This window comes from Notolepis coatsorum (genome assembly GCF_963971535.1).
Source record: "Notolepis coatsorum genome assembly, contig: SCAFFOLD_757, whole genome shotgun sequence".
Lineage (NCBI taxonomy): Eukaryota > Metazoa > Chordata > Actinopteri > Aulopiformes > Paralepididae > Notolepis > Notolepis coatsorum.
Window position 1 is genome coordinate 25,397 of NW_028171151.1, and position 18,060 is coordinate 43,456.

General features: G+C 42.5%; 2 protein-coding genes across 2 annotated transcripts; both read right to left on the reverse strand.

Moving 5' to 3' along the window:
* Positions 1-1,053: 1,053 nt before the first annotated feature.
* On the reverse strand, positions 1,054-2,478 carry LOC311248336 (monocarboxylate transporter 10-like; the record flags this gene model as incomplete). The annotated part of the gene is made up of 1 exon (XM_084339237.1): positions 1,054-2,478. The coding sequence occupies one exon, from the start codon at positions 2,476-2,478 to the stop codon at positions 1,054-1,056; it is 1,425 nt and encodes a 474-aa protein (XP_084195363.1).
* Positions 2,479-16,635: 14,157 nt separating this feature from the next.
* LOC311248337 (monocarboxylate transporter 10-like) lies at positions 16,636-18,060 on the reverse strand (the record flags this gene model as incomplete). The annotated part of the gene is made up of 1 exon (XM_084339238.1): positions 16,636-18,060. The coding sequence occupies one exon, from the start codon at positions 18,058-18,060 to the stop codon at positions 16,636-16,638; it is 1,425 nt and encodes a 474-aa protein (XP_084195364.1).

Below are 18,060 nucleotides of genomic sequence, written 5' to 3' on the forward strand. Positions count from 1 at the left end.
GTTCTCAACCTTTCTGCTGCCAAGGCACCCCTGTGTTCAATAAAATATTCAAGGGGACCCCTACATACGATATAGACTTTTCCGCTCCTGTCTTTTTTGCTACAATGATGACAAAAGTGCTTGTTTTCAAAATAATGTTTATTTAAGAAACCGGGAAACACATTTGTGTGCAGGCTATATAATGCATTATTAACAGGTGTTTCAGGTCTAAATGGCTTAGTACTGTTGACATTACACTGCTTGTAGTAATAAATCAAATAGCATATTTCTTTAAATAAAATTACAGAAAATTATCACTAAACTGCTATCTGTTGCAGCTGCACACTTAGCTCAATAGCATATTTGGATAAGTGTGACCATTTCTCAAAAACAGAAAATCATGTATTTTTTTTAAATACAGAAAAGGATCACCAAGTTACCATTTCTCAAAAAATATAAATAAATACAGAAAATAAGCACTTGTTCACTCAGTGGACATTTCTAGCTCAATGCGAGGTCTGCTGCTGCTGGCTAATAATACGGTCAATACGTGGGGAGATCTTTGACAAGGCAACACGCTTGTCATCCTCAAGGCTCAACTTGGCCTTATATTTTGTTTTCAGAGCTGTCATGGATGAAGCCAGCTTCACACAGATATGTGGTGCTGAATGGTATCAACACCTTAACTGCTGCATCATGAGATACTTGGTACTCAGCACCACACTCAAACTAGCTCTCCAGGTGGTATCAGATGAGATTTCAATGAGTTCTTCCAAGAGTTTGGATGGAGATGTGTCAGGAAGCTTTGTCTCAATGTTGTCTGTAAAGTTTTTTTTTTATCCAGAGTAACTTGGTGACCCTTTTCTGTGTTTTATTAAATAATGATTTTCAGATTTTGAGAAATGGTCAAACTTATCCAAATATGGTATTCTCATGGGAAACAGTGCAGCTGCAACAGATAGCACTTTAATGATAATTTTCTGTAATCCAAAAATAATTAAAAAAATAATAATAATAATAATCTCAAGGCACCCCTGGCAGCTCTCTGCGGCACCCTAGTTGAGAACCGCTGGCCTATAAGACAGATTCGGGGTCTCCGCCCTTGAAAGGTGCGTCTCCCTGAGGCTTCTCGTAGTCTAGCATTTCCTGGGTCGTCTCCTCTCCTTTCTTGAGAGCCTCCTCCTTCTCACTCCTCTTGCGCCTCGCCTCCACCCAGGGTATCAGACACAGCACGGCTCCTCCGATGATGGGGGGGATACCTGCCAGGTAGAAGGCCACGTCGTAGCTCCCCAACCTGTCTCCCAGGTAACCTGCGATGAGAGGTCCCACGGTCATGGGCACGGACATTATGCCGAGCATGAAGCCGATGGCCTGTGAAAAGTCATTGGAGCCCACCAACTCAAAGATGATGGGCGCCATGATGCCGCTCAAGCAGCCGTCGAACAGCCCCATCAGCAGGCACACAGCGATCAGGCCGCCAAAGACGTGACAGAGGGGGATCATCATGGACATCAGGCCGATCACGAACAAGGAGGACACCTGTAGATAGACTTTGTTGACACCCTGGACGTAGTCTGCCACCCTGCCGAAGATGAGGTTGCCCACTGTGGACGTTATGCCGATACACATGAGAAGAACCTCCTTGTTGGCGTTCGTCCCGAAGCGCTCCTCCACGTGTTTCATCAGGTGAACGTAAGGCACAAAGTAGCCGAAGAGGGCGGCGGGTATGCCGAACACCCAGATGCGGTATCCCAGGGACCTCCAGATGTTGCGGAAGTTGAAGATCTCACCGATGGGCTTGTTGGGCCGCAGGGGCGTGTAGGTGAACCCGGCCAGCATGAGCACGAACATGAAGATGCTGAGGACACGCATGGTGTTCTGGAGACCCACGCTGTCCAGCAGGAGGGGGAGCAGGAAGGCCACCATGATGGTGAACACGTTGCCGCCGGTCGCCACGATGCCGCTCACTAGGCCCAGGCGCTTCTTGAAGTAGTGGGGGAGGATCACCAGGCTGGGCTGGTAGGCAAAGGAGCAGCCGCAGCCAAACACGATGCCATAGGTGAAGTACAGGGCACCGAGGGACTTGACAAAGGAGCTGGCCAGGAGGCCCACCAGGGCCATAGCGGCCCCGCCCACTGCTGTCACTCTGCAGCCCAGGATGTCTGTGAACACACTGGCGATGGGAGAGCAGAACAAGATCATGCCCATGGAGAGAGAGCCCACCAAGGCTGTTCTGGATCGCTGGTTGGCATCATCTTCGGTGCCAAATTCTTTGATGAGAGACAAGAAAAGGATGCCAAAGGTGTTTTGTATCATAAACACCGAGCCGTCACACCACATGGCAGCCAGCATGACGACCCAGCCCCAGCCTCCCTCGGGGGGCACAAACTCTGCTGCCTCCTCAGGAGCCCCAGTGGCCGGCTCCCAGACGGGTACCTTGGTTTCACCACCATTCTCCTTCTTCTCCTCTGTCTCTTCTTCTAGGCGCGTCTCGTCCATCACTGCTCTCTAGTGCTGTCTTCTGGAGCAGGTAAGTTCTCACTGTAACTCCCTCTACTTGCAATGATGACAGCAACACGTTCTTGATATTACTGATTGGATTTATTTCAATCCGAACCGTGAGAACTGTGAAACACATACATGAAACAATAAATCACAGCTCAAACAATAACAACATACATCCATATTATCGGAGCAAAGCGTTTATTTTGTACATTATCTAACGTTAACACGAACCTAAACTAACGTTACAACTAACCTAAAGTTAGTTTAGGTTTGTGTTAACGTTAGATAATGTACAAAATAAACGTATTCCGCTGCTATAGACCAGGGGTTCCCAAACTTTTCAGGCCGGGACCCAGAAAATAAGGCGTCAGAGAGCCGCGGCCCAATGCACATCGTCAGGCTTTTTTTTTTTTCTTTTTTTTTTGCCTGCCGACCGATTTTTTAAGCCAAATATCACTTCAATCCTATTAAGTTAGTTCAAGTTAGTTATTCATTTATATGTGCTATTTATGAGAGGGCTAACTTGTTGCAAAATAATAATGATAATAATAATAGCCTCATTAAAATACTATTATTGCTTCGGTTGTTTTCAGCGTTTTATGTGCATAATCTGTTATTTAGTTTGAAATGTTCGTTGAAATAAGTCGATTTTTCGTTTTTGTTTATTTATTAAGTTAATATAAAACCATATAGTCACATTTTAGAATACAATAGAATAGAATTTTAGAATACAACTAGAAACACTGTCCTGGCCTGCTTCTAAGTTCAGTGGCCTTAAAAAAAAAAAAAAAAAAAAAGGGGGGGTTTTTGGATTTTATTTTTTATTTTTTTTAATCATCTTGCGGCCCTCCCGTGGCTGCTCGCGGCCCACCTTTGGGTCGCGACCCCGACTTTGGGAACCACTGCTATAGACGTCGCTCTTTTATTTTGAAACCCCCCAGATAGGAAGTCATTGCTCTCGTTATTTGCTTTAGTGTCTGCCCGGTTCTGTGTTTGTTGGTTAGCTCCGTTAGCTAGCAGCCTATCAAGACCAGCCATTGGAATACTGTTTTCTAAATTGGGGAGGCTTTTAATCGTCAAGGTAAGAGGATTTTAAGTCATGGTATCCATAAACTTCAATCGGTTCGGATCCTTTGAATGAATGAGAATGTCAACAAACACGGCTTCATGTTGAAATCACTGACTGCGGCCAGAGAGGAGTGGTTAGGCAAAAAATTGTTCAGAGTATATTTGCTTAGAAAACGTAATTGTCTAATTCAATAATTTTTTATTTCTCCACATGGTAAATACACAGGTCACAACATGTTTACAGGAACGTTTTGGAGTTGTATTTGGAGTGTATTTCGTGACTGTAGGGAACTTGAGGCTACAACTCTGCCCCACTTCCAGTGATGAAGCTAAGCTACGCTAACGGAGCGGCTGTTCCCTAAGCCTAATGCATGCACAGAGACAAAAAAGGTATGTATCTTCTTGTCTAACTCCAGGGAAGATGTTAAATAAGCTAATTTCCCAAAATGTTGGAGTTTTCCAGAGAGAAATTTGATTTTTCAATGGCCTCTCTGCTGTTTAGTTTAGCAAGCCACAGCGGCGTTGTCCCAGCTGAAACGTATAAAAGGGAACCTGTGTTGAAAAACCATTGTGCCCCCCCCCCCCCCCCCCGAGAACATTGTATGCCCCCCCACTCATTTGTTTCTGCAGCCTGGTCTGTATTCAAGTAGAACAGCTAGCTAGCTGTTGTGGACACTCACCGTTCCACAGCAGAACGGTAGGCAAGGCACCTTGGTTGACAAATGCAGGTTTCAGTCTATGTGTTGTAGGATAGACAATCTATCTATCCTGTCTCAAGATGCACAATGAGATCTTCTTCTTCTTCTTATTTGGAATTTCCGGCAGTGTAGACGCATCGTGGCGTATTACTGCCCTCCACAATTCTTGCTTCGCCCACACTTGAGAAAGTTTACACTCCTCTTCTTCTTCTTCTCATCTTCAAAACACATTTCTATTGTCTCTGTCTCCTTCTTCTCTGCTCCTCTTGTCATACAATCACAATACAAACATCATCTCCTCTCTTGGAGAGAATTGTTGAATAGACACAAATGTTCTAGAATGTTCTATTATGATATCATACTGTGACATCACAAATGTTCTAGAATGTGCTATTATGACATCATACTGTGAGATCACAAATGTCCTAGAATGTTTGATTATGACATCATACTGTGACATCACAAATGTTCTAGAATGTTTGATTATGACATCAGACTGTGCCATCACAAATGTTCTAGAATGTTCTATTATGACATCATACTGTGACATCACAAATGTTCTAGAATGTTTGATTATGACATCATACTGTGACATCACAAATGTTCTAGAATGTTTGATTATGACATCAGACTGTGACATCACAAATGTTCTAGAATGTTCTATTATGACATCATACTGTGCCATCACAAATGTTCTAGAATGTTCTATTGACATACTGTGACATCACAAATGTTCTAGAATGTTCTATTATGACATCATACTGTGACATCACAACGGAACATGTTTGAGTCCATTTGAATAATAATAAATAATATGTATGGTAAGGCTGTCCCCGAAGCCTATACTAATACCAACGCATTTGTGCGATTTGCGAATCCGATTGGCCACTGACGTTTCTGGTCATGTGACATGTGCACCAATCGTGTGACGGCAAGTTCTTTCGACGGTTAAGCTTAGGCACTCTTTCGAAGTTGGTTAACACTTTGAATGCCAGCCACGACATAACACGTGTTAGCAGTCCGCCCCCTGAATGCCCAGCACGACAATTAGCGTGATTTTTTTTTATTAGCGATCTGAATTCATATTTCATCAACCGAGTCTACCGTTGGGAAACCAGCCCCATCAGGAGCTCAGATGTGAAAAAAGCGCCTCATATCGTCTCCCAGATGGTAATGCACCCTTTTGGAATGGACTCAATGAAAATGGATGAGAATTTTTTTTTCCGGAATCCACATTTTACTTCTCAACCGGAGATGATCCCAGTCATTGTGGAGCCTCAGCATGTAATATGTGTTTTACAGTATAGGTTGGATCAATAAAAGGATAGATTTTTGGAATGGCGATCAGGTATTGGAATAATCTTTTTGGATACCATCTGATCTCAGTTAAGGAATCTATTTGACCAGTCTTAGGATAATCAGACCTGTTTTCACAGAGATATAAGCTTTTCCCCTATGTGTCATATGGCTGTTTGGCTGTGCGAGCGATCAGGAAATATATCAGATCAGATATCAGATTGCGGCCCCAGCGTGCATACGTACACATATACTATCGATAATCTAGCGTTTATTTGAAAACAATTCATAAATAGGCAGAAAAATTTGAACGTTTTTGTGTATTCTAGAATATTCCGTTTATTATGGAATATTTTTATTTTCCTTGAAAACGAGGGCTTTTCAAGATGCTATAAAACGGAAATGAACCGATAAAAAAACAATCCGCTTGGACAATGTTGACTGGAAAATGAGTCATTGATAAGCGATAACGCTAACATTGAAGTGGATGGTGGGCATTCAAGCACTAAATCGTGCGCCCCCTGCTGGGCACTGAAAGTGTTAAGGTTAGAGTTTGTCTTAGAGCGTGACGGCAAGTTCTTTCGACGGTTAAGCTTAGGCACTCTTTCGAAGTTGGTTAAGGTTAGAGTTTGTCTTAAGAGCATGGCGATAGAACGCCAGGTAGTTTGCAGGCTGTTCAACGCGGAAATGGGCAAAGACACAGCTCGTCACGCTATTGGGTGCAAATGTCACATGACCAGAAACGTCAGTGGCCAATCAGATTCGCAAATCGCACAAATGCGTTGGTATTAGCATATACGCGTCCCCGAAGCCTGTTTTTGGGATTCAAACTTTGTCAGGGTTCTTCGAACGGACATTCGAACCTTCATTTTTTAAGCTAAATGTTTTTAAAACACAAAGGACACCTCTTTCCTATCGTAGTAAGGTAGACAATGAGCTACAACCTTGTTTTCACCTAAACGAGCCGTCCTCGGAGCTGTACATTTAATAATATTGATCTCTATGTGCAGTCGGCTGTGAGGCAAGTGCGCAGCCAGGGACCGTCTAAAAAGTGCAACACCGAAAAGAGACACTACAAAAAGATTCAATAACTTCACTGTCATACAATATGGTCTGATATTAACATTCAGTATTCAATATTGTCTGATTCAATATTAACATTCAGTATTCAAGTAGAACAGCTAGCTAGCTGTTGTGGACACTCACCGTTCTACAGCAAAACGGTAGGCAAGGCACCTTGGTTGACAAATGCAGGTTTCAGTCTATCTATCTTGTCGCAAGATGCACAATGAGATCTTCTTCTTCTTCTTCTTCTTCTTCTTCTTCTTCTTCTTCTTCTTGAGAGAATTGTTGAATATATATAGAACACAAATGTTCTACAATGTTCTATTATGACAGCTACTGTGACATCACACTGTAAAACCGAATAAGTTTCCAGAACTTAAAAAAATTGACGTAATCCCATGCCTCAATTTTTTTAAGTTGATAAACTCAAATGTTTTCAGTTGGCTAAGACTTACAATTCTCAGTTAAGGCAACTCAAATATGGTCTGTTACTGTGACTTAAGGTTCTCAGTTAAGTCAAATCAAATATGGTCAGTTACTCTGACTTACAGTTCTCAAGTGGAGTCAACTCAAATATGTTCAGTTACTGTGACTTACAGTTCTCAGTTAAGGCAGTTCAAATATGTTCAGTTACTGTGACTTAAGGTTCTCAAGTGGAGGCAACTCAAATATGTTCAGTTACTGTGACTTACAGTTCTCAGCTAAGGCAATTCAAATATGTTCAGTTACTGTGACTTAAGGTTCTCTAGTGGAGTCACCTCAAATATGTTCAGTTACTGTGACTTACAGTTCTCAGTTAAGGCAATTCAAATATGTTCAGTTACTGTGACTTAAGGTTCTCAAGTGGTGTCAACTCAAATATGTTCAGTTACTGTGACTTACAGTTCTCAGTTAAGGCAGTTCAAATATGTTCAGTTACTGTGACTTACAGTTCTCAGTTAAGGCAGTTCAAATATGTTCAGTTACTGTGACTTAAGGTTCTCTAGTGGAGTCACCTCAAATATGTTCAGTTACTGTGACTTACAGTTCTCAGTTAAGGCAATTCAAATATATTCAGTTACTGTGACTTAAGGTTCTCAAGTGGAGGCAACTCAAATATGTTCAGTTACTGTGACTTAAGGTTCAACCTTAAATCCATGTGATTAAGTTAACAGAACTCAAAGACATTGAGGCAATCTAATGCCTCATTTCTTTTAAGTTAATCAACTCAAATTTTTAAGTTAATCAACTCAAATATTTGCAGTTACTATAACTTAAGGTTCAGTTTTAAAATCCATGTGAATAAGTTAACAGAAAAATAACTACACAAGCACATTATATCAACTTCAAACAACTCTTTTATTTTTTTCTATTCAAAGAGTATACATATATAATCTGTATGTTAGCAATGTACAATAACACTGTAAACACTGTATACACTGTTTTTGGACTATATTACACGTATGTTAACAATACCGACCAGGTATTAGTGCCTCGCAAAGTGCAGATATGAAGTTTTCCCCTTTTTTTGTATGCATTTAGGAGGTTTTGTTCTTCATGGAAACTATTTATCTTACAAAAACATTGTGTTACAACTTCAAACTCTTTATATTTATTTCTATTCAAAGAGTATACATCTATTTATCTTACAAAAACATTGTGTTGCCCTCTCCAACATTATGGCAATGTTAAAATTGAAAATATATATATAGAAAATATATATAGAAAATAAATACATGCATGTTATAACATGTACATACAATGTAATGTATATTACACATTTAATCCCACTGGTCACAATAGTGTAATAATGTTTGTTATAAGGCTCTGAAAATGTTACTGAATGATGTATCAATGTATTTCCAGCAAATATTGAAATAATAAAGGGTCTCAATATGTGCAGTGCACATGACCAGAGCCGTTTACATCCTGGCTGAATTACTCAAATTTGTATAGTGTGGTCATAGAATGAGCAAACATGTTGACGGCAACTATTGTGACCGTTGGGATAACACAGTGTATCTATGTACAGTACAGAATAAAATGTATAGATTATCTGAAAATTGTCAATCCGCTTGGCACATGTAAAATTCACAAACGTTGTGCTGTATATTGGGTCCTGCCAATGTGGAACCAAAATACCAATCCACATTACATGCTATACAGCTGGCAATACTGTTAATAGTGCACATACCTACATATGGAAATGCAGCTGTATTTGCTCCATGATGTATCAGATTAGGTTCGTGTTAACGTTAGATAATGTACAAAATAAACGTATTTACGGTGCTTTTAGACGTCGCTCTTTTATTTTGAAATCCCCCGACCGGAAGTATTTGTGATGTATTCTGCTTGTGTAACTTTAGGTTAGTTTTAACGTTAGCTAGCAGCAGGGATGGACGCCTTTGTGCAAATACAGGCAGCTACAGGCACTCGAGGTCGAGGAAGAGCTGCTGAATTTAATCGGCAGGAGGAGAGAGAGCTCGTCAAAGCTGGATATATCCCTGTGGCTGTGGTTGTAGGCACGAAAATGCAGCTCGAACTACCTGTTATATTAAATTGATTGCTGTTTAACAACTTGTCCGTGTCCAATCCTTTCGAACTGCCCCACCGTTCATTGTAAACAATGATGCATGTAATTATATTAACGTTACTGTGTGTTGTTGTAGCTATGTTAATAAATTCTGAATGGCATTAACGTTAGTTGGGTATGATAGAGCATTGAATAGCATCAACGCTAGCTGGCTGAGTAGGGTATATCTGCAGAGCCACAGAGCCCAACGTCTGGGCGGGGCTTCGTGGCGTGGACAAGTATGTACTTCTGGAAGACACTGTCTATGGATATGATTGGTCGTGGTTTTGTAACCAAAGAAGACAATCACACATGTTGATTTTTATCCTTAAGTCATTGCTAGGTAAGCTGCCCTTATATATCTCCAGACTTCTGTCCTTTTATACTTGCTTTTTTAATACCAGACGAGCGGCAAATGGGATGCTCTTAAATGTTCCTTTGATGCAGTCAGAGCTTGGTAAAGCTGCATTCTCACACTATGCTCCCTTTTTATGGAATACGCTGCAAGTGAAACTTTGTCTACAGGCACTTCCTACTGTGAATGCTTTTAAAGGTATGATACGATTAGCCCTTTATGAAACATGTAACTGTTTTACCTGATGCTATTGCTGATCTGATTATGCTCCTTGCCACTGCACAAATGGCCTTCTGTATTTATATTTGAATTGTATGTTTTTTGTTTAATGCCCTGTTTTATGTTGAAACTTGTTGTGTGCCGTGTTGGTCAGGACTCCCTGGAAGAAGAGATCTTGTATCTCAATGGGATATTCCTGGATAAATAAAGGATAAATAAAAAATAAAAATAAAATAAAGTAACGGGTAACGCACAGCGCTTAGTCGACATCTCCTTTTATCAATTTGTTAAGCAACTTCTATTCCTGACATTATTATTTTCTTTTCATTGCAAAGGTAAAAAAAAAAACCCATTTGCAGTTCCCCCCAGCTATCACTTTTGGGCACCATGGATAGGCAAAAATACCCGCCGGTCCAACATAGTAATCAACACTGAATTTGAGAAAGTCCGTCCTCAAAAACAAGCAGAGGGGCAGGAAATCACAGTCTCGGAAGACAGGCTCAGAAACGAGCTCTACAAACAGAAGGTTGATATTCTTTTTAAGTGTAAACTATATAGTATTAGCCTAATGAAGATTTATTTCTGTGCATTGATTAACATTTTACAACTTAAAACACTGGCTATTTCTTATATATTTTTCATGTCTTAGGTTTCTGTGATACGGAAGCTGTGTAAAGAATGTAAATTGGATTCCTCTGGGTCACGCACTGACCTCCTTCTGAGACTATCTACTGAAATGAAGTCGAGGCACACTTATGATAAAATCTTTGAGAAGATTTGGGCTGCCTCGGGTACGATACATTACAGTGCTGCTTTAGTGTTGCCTCTGGTTATTTAAAATGTATATCCAGAAAAGATATGCGAAGGGCATAATTTAACTTTGTCTAAGACTAACATGTATCGGTACTAAATACCTGTATGTCGATATGAATTGAAAATGGGGGACCCTGATGTAAACAAGACAAACATCTTTCTCAGGTCTGCATCCCCTTAACAATTGTGTGTATTGAGCCGTATGGCGAGTGCCATACCTTGCCATACCAGAACGACGCCCCTGAACTCAGCTCCCTCTTATATTTCTTCCAGTGCAAGTCTCTAAGCCTATTCACAACCCACTGTATTTTCTATTCTGATGTGGTTTGTGTCAAGTGTGAAAGTCACTTGTAGCCTAAGCAGAAGTAAGAAGAAAGGCCTAACCTGAACATTTACATTTAAGCTAAATCCAGTTGTGAAAAACAAATGGTGCTAAACATCCACTGTATTTGTCTTTAAAGGGGAACATCACCAGAATTAAGAATTCCATTATGTTATTTCCATGGCCTATAGAAAGTTCAATCAAGATTTGTGAACATGAGCTACTATCTCCCAAGGCGAACAAACTTTTGATGTTATCAGGTCTAAAGTCTGGAGCTGCTCCTATAGACAACGAATGAGAGAATGATTTTGTGGACCCACATAATGTTTGTTTGAGTTTTTATACTCAAATATGCTTTATTCTATGGTAGTGTTTTCACTTCTGAAACAGAAAATGTATGTGTATACTCAGAACATTCCCCTGGGTGCTCTCAGTGTCACCTATACCATATTTCCAAATGCATTGTCTATAGCTCCAGAGTTTATACTTGATGGCATCACAAGTTTGAGTTTTAGCACTCCAGTTCCTCTCAGCCTTCCTACTGTCTCAATAAAGAACCTTCTCTCCTGTGTCTCCCTCTCAGCCTTCCTATCTACTCCTCCTTATTTGATACCCACAGCAGATTTAACACAATCCCTGTGATTTTAGGTAGAAAATTAAACAATACAACACATGACTGCCTCCCGCCTCTCTTGGTAATGTTTATATATGTATTTAAATGTGGATATATTTACCTACCTACCTGATGAAGGACAGACCGACCCCAGTCCTACTAGCACCATGCTAGTTTATATGGAGAAGTGCTCCCTCGTGTGTGACAAAGTGGTACTACAACAACACTTAACTACTGAGAGAATTATTACCTGTCTACAGCCCATGTCTGCATATTGCATTTAGACACACAATAGATGATCAATGGTGTTAATCATTTTTAATAAACTGTAGCCTATTTTATACAATAGCATAGCCTACTGCTACAGATGTGAATAAACATAGCACAGTCGTTTTCGTGATTTGAAATACATGAAGTGAATTACTCATCTGCTCATTGAAATGTATTCATAGCGATCTACCAAAACAATGATGGCCGTAAGGTGAATTGCACTTTATAATTTTTTTTTAATTTGGTCTGATGTGTGGGTTGGAGTTGAGTGAGGTCTGGAGAAATTCACACTATAATAAGTTACTATATATATGCATATTACGGAAGCCCTAAGAGGCCGTACATTCATACATTTTATTTGCTCCGTTTTCCCGTGATAACGAGTTAATTTAATTTGTTTTCTCGTGATAACGCGATAATTTTCTCGAGAAAACGAAACGATAGTCTATATATATTAAATCACTGCAGGAAACATCATTCAATGTCGCAATGTCAGAGGAGCAGGTAGACCCGTTCGTGACTAAAAGCCCTCCTGGGAGCGTTAGCATGCTAGCGCTAGTGTGATCCCATTTCTCAGAACCTGTGTGTCACACTGTAAACATATCCATCGTCGGCACACTGCATTCAGCAGCCTTGGCAACCTCCCTCCCTGTTCCTCTCAGCTACGTCACGTCGTCTGTCTCACTCCTCACAGGGGTGGGGAAATGATACTGTGTATTTTTCCTTTGTTCATTCAGGCCCTATCATGTGCGTTAATACAGAAGATATTTTTATTTGCTTTTCTATTTTCAAATGTAGGCTAGTATGTGTGTACGGTTAATTGGAAAGGCCCAGTACTGAATCTTGGATTCACTGCATTCAGTAGCTTAGTAGTGATTTTCCTTTAGTTTGTTGTTGCCATGTTGGACAGAATCAGAAACCCTCCTTTTTTCGTGTGTGAAGCCTATTAGAATGCCTGGAGCTGGACACGTGGTTGGAGGGCTGTTGGGCCATCACACCATTGCATGAGGGAGCTGCACATAACACATCTTCACTCCAGGAGATTTGTTTGTTCTTTCTTGAAATCCTCCTCACAGTTTGCTATAGTCTTAGGCCCCGTCCACACGAACGCTGGGTTTAATGTAACCGTGATTGTATGTGCGCAGTTGCACTGTTCGGCCACACACAACCGGGGATTTGCTACACTGCAACCGCGGTCTTTTGAAACCGGTGGCCAGGGTGGAGTTGTGCGGTTTTGCAGTTGCGTGTGGGCATAGCAACCGAGGTTATTCCCAGTGTTTACAGCAGAGCTGTCGCAATTATTCCCCATGTTCACGGCAGACCGCGGGGTAGAGATTAGAGCAGAGCCAACTACACCAGTGTTTACAGCAGAGCTGTCCCAAGTAGCGTTATATGAAAATGATTGTAACAAACTTTTGTTCAAAACGTATCGTCTGTGTTGAAGAGTGTTGTGATCGACTGATGTCTGTTGACGCTCAGAGTAAACATGTAGCTGCAGCTAAACTAAACTCATGTGTTGTCAAGTTATTGTTATAACTTATAAGGAACCCAGTCCAGACTGCATCCCCTTAACAATTGTTTGTATTGAGCCGTATTGTATTGTACCCATTGCTCTGCCCGTGAGTACGCAGTTATACACGGTTGTCCACCTGTGTTCACCGTGTGGACGGAGTTTTATTTTTTCAAACTTCGGTCATATTAAATCCAAACTCTCGTGTGGACAGGGCCTTAGCTTCATCCCTGTTGGACTTTCCCCATTGTTCTAGGCTTACTACTGCCACCCAGTGGTTTCACTGTGGCATGTCATCTGCTTAATTACATCTCTTGGGGTTCCGTTGCTCAGTGTAGAAACCCTTTCATGTCAAACGTAATGTTTTGTGTTACAAAAAAGAAATGGGAAGATGAATCCATTGATGTTTAAACTGAGACAAATTATATCACATGTCTGTTCAGAGTCCCGCTGAGTATTACATCACATTAGTCAAGCGAACGCAGAGAGACACTATTGGCAGTGTGTGTCTCTGTGTGTGTGTCTGTGTGTGGCAGTGTGTGTCTGTGTCTCTTCCACTCAGGGGCGTAATTTGCGGGGGGGGTCCCTGGAAAATGTCCCCCGCATGATTTCAGAATGCAGTATTTGTCCCCCCCATGTTTTCCAAACCGCTGCAACTGCGCAGCCTGGCGGCCAGCACTGTGACTCGCTACTACACAGTGCCGGCACTGCAGATTTACCCTACTCTTGGAATTCATTGCCAGATCCTCATCCTCAAAGTCATACATAGGGGCGCTGTCTCGATAATGCAGTGTTATTAAAGCAGCGTGTAGCCGACGCATGAACCAGTTGGAACTGGAAATCCGTTGGTAAAGAAATAGCGGCCTGGAATCATTTTTGGGACGCTCTGTCTCAATTCGCAGTAAAGGAATATATATCTGCGGTTTCCCTGGCGGATGGCGAACAAGCCAGCTGATTCTACTATGAGTCATGACATTTGACATAGTCTATGACATCATACTTAACTTAAACTTGAACACGGAGGCAGTTACAAGAACTATCCTCCGAGCCCCCGGGACTCCGGGAGGATACTTGTATCATAAAATATTCTCGTCAGCAGTCTCCTCTGTGTGTCTTTGTTTTTTAGTTTGTTTGTGGCAGAGACTTAGGCCATGGTTAGACTAGGTGTTTTTGTTTTTGTTTTGTTGCTGAATGAATACGTTTGCTGTCCCAGTTAAATAGAAATGCCGCTTTGGCAGGAAAACGCGTTGCCCTACTGACAACGCTGAAATTGTGTTTCCGTTTTGGATACTCGCCAAAACTCGCCGACAACGTGTCGTGTAATCTGCGCGGAGCCGTTGTTGCTCAACGCCCATGCGCAGTAGATACCGACATCTGCGTGCCCTCACCAACGTCCGGTGACGACAGAGCTGTCCCAAATAGCTGCAGCTACCATGTGTTGTCAAGTTATTGTTATAAGGACCCCAGTCCAAGCTACAACAGTCTGCATTCCCTTAACAATTGTTTGTATTGAGCCGTATTGTATTGTACCCATTCTGCAATATGTTAAATAAAGTTTACATCCATTCATTCTGCTAGCATTAACGATTGCATGAGCAGCTGGCTAACGTGAGCTAACGTTAGCTACCAGACCCTGTTAGCTCAGAGCTCCTCTTTCAATCTTAACAAGCATTAAACAAAATGGCCCAGTCATCTATTCACCTTTGTTTAATACATGAGGCGTTGTCTAATGTTATCTAGCTACTGATAGCTCCTGATATCATCAGTTTGGTGCTGGCTGGCTAACATGAGCTAACGTTAGCTGCTAGCCACAATGCTATACTGTTATAATGGCATATCCCTATCGCGTTAGCATGTAAGCTAACAAAATCGGCGATCTTTTTGTGAGACTAAACTATCCGCTCTTGGTGGTCAATTGTGTTAGTTTTGTTTCATCAACAAATGAGAGGCAGAACACACAGTGAATGTATCCGTTTTGTTTATTGCACTTTTATTGCACTTTCTTTGCTGAAAAAGAAATGCTACATTGGCTAAATGGCTCACGGAGGCATTTAAAGATGGTGGCTTGTTGATTTTTTTGCAGGAAGTGTATTGGCACATCCAAGGTAACTACCTCCCTGCGCATGCTCAGTGCTGAATTCGAGACGCGATCCGTTGCGGTCTGACCACGCCTCGTTCTGACAAAACGAAAGTGCTCAGGTCGCAAAACAAATGTCTAACTCGCCTGCCACTATGTTGCACTCTGGAAAGCGAAACTGATCTTGAAAACAAAACGAAAATACCCCTGTGTCTAACCGCAGCCTAGACAGGGGTTCTCAACCTTTCTGCTGCCAAGGCACCCCTGTGTTCAATAAAATATTCAAGGGGACCCCTACATACGATATAGACTTTTCCGCTCCTGTCTTTTTTGCTACAATGATGACAAAAGTGCTTGTTTTCAAAATAATGTTTATTTAAGAAACCGGGAAACACATTTGTGTGCAGGCTATATAATGCATTATTAACAGGTGTTTCAGGTCTAAATGGCTTAGTACTGTTGACATTACACTGCTTGTAGTAATAAATCAAATAGCATATTTCTTTAAATAAAATTACAGAAAATTATCACTAAACTGCTATCTGTTGCAGCTGCACACTTCTCCATAAAAATAGCATATTTGGATAAGTGTGACCATTTCTCAAAAACAGAAAATCATGTATTTTTTTTAAATACAGAAAAGGATCACCAAGTTACCATTTCTCAAAAAATATAAATAAATACAGAAAATAAGCACTTGTTCACTCAGTGGACATTTCTAGCTCAATGCGAGGTCTGCTGCTGCTGGCTAATAATACGGTCAATACGTGGGGAGATCTTTGACAAGGCAACACGCTTGTCATCCTCAAGGCTCAACTTGGCCTTATATTTTGTTTTCAGAGCTGTCATGGATGAAGCCAGCTTCACACAGATATGTGGTGCTGAATGGTATCAACACCTTAACTGCTGCATCATGAGATACTTGGTACTCAGCACCACACTCAAACTAGCTCTCCAGGTGGTATCAGATGAGATTTCAATGAGTTCTTCCAAGAGTTTGGATGGAGATGTGTCAGGAAGCTTTGTCTCAATGTTGTCTGTAAAGTTTTTTTTTTATCCAGAGTAACTTGGTGACCCTTTTCTGTGTTTTATTAAATAATGATTTTCAGATTTTGAGAAATGGTCAAACTTATCCAAATATGGTATTCTCATGGGAAACAGTGCAGCTGCAACAGATAGCACTTTAATGATAATTTTCTGTAATCCAAAAATAATTAAAAAAATAATAATAATAATAATAATCTCAAGGCACCCCTGGCAGCTCTCTGCGGCACCCTAGTTGAGAACCGCTGGCCTATAAGACAGATTCGGGGTCTCCGCCCTTGAAAGGTGCGTCTCCCTGAGGCTTCTCGTAGTCTAGCATTTCCTGGGTCGTCTCCTCTCCTTTCTTGAGAGCCTCCTCCTTCTCACTCCTCTTGCGCCTCGCCTCCACCCAGGGTATCAGACACAGCACGGCTCCTCCGATGATGGGGGGGATACCTGCCAGGTAGAAGGCCACGTCGTAGCTCCCCAACCTGTCTCCCAGGTAACCTGCGATGAGAGGTCCCACGGTCATGGGCACGGACATTATGCCGAGCATGAAGCCGATGGCCTGTGAAAAGTCATTGGAGCCCACCAACTCAAAGATGATGGGCGCCATGATGCCGCTCAAGCAGCCGTCGAACAGCCCCATCAGCAGGCACACAGCGATCAGGCCGCCAAAGACGTGACAGAGGGGGATCATCATGGACATCAGGCCGATCACGAACAAGGAGGACACCTGTAGATAGACTTTGTTGACACCCTGGACGTAGTCTGCCACCCTGCCGAAGATGAGGTTGCCCACTGTGGACGTTATGCCGATACACATGAGAAGAACCTCCTTGTTGGCGTTCGTCCCGAAGCGCTCCTCCACGTGTTTCATCAGGTGAACGTAAGGCACAAAGTAGCCGAAGAGGGCGGCGGGTATGCCGAACACCCAGATGCGGTATCCCAGGGACCTCCAGATGTTGCGGAAGTTGAAGATCTCACCGATGGGCTTGTTGGGCCGCAGGGGCGTGTAGGTGAACCCGGCCAGCATGAGCACGAACATGAAGATGCTGAGGACACGCATGGTGTTCTGGAGACCCACGCTGTCCAGCAGGAGGGGGAGCAGGAAGGCCACCATGATGGTGAACACGTTGCCGCCGGTCGCCACGATGCCGCTCACTAGGCCCAGGCGCTTCTTGAAGTAGTGGGGGAGGATCACCAGGCTGGGCTGGTAGGCAAAGGAGCAGCCGCAGCCAAACACGATGCCATAGGTGAAGTACAGGGCACCGAGGGACTTGACAAAGGAGCTGGCCAGGAGGCCCACCAGGGCCATGGCGGCCCCGCCCACTGCTGTCACTCTGCAGCCCAGGATGTCTGTGAACACACTGGCGATGGGAGAGCAGAACAAGATCATGCCCATGGAGAGAGAGCCCACCAAGGCTGTTCTGGATCGCTGGTTGGCATCATCTTCGGTGCCAAATTCTTTGATGAGAGACAAGAAAAGGATGCCAAAGGTGTTTTGTATCATAAACACCGAGCCGTCACACCACATGGCAGCCAGCATGACGACCCAGCCCCAGCCTCCCTCGGGGGGCACAAACTCTGCTGCCTCCTCAGGAGCCCCAGTGGCCGGCTCCCAGACGGGTACCTTGGTTTCACCACCATTCTCCTTCTTCTCCTCTGTCTCTTCTTCTAGGCGCGTCTCGTCCAT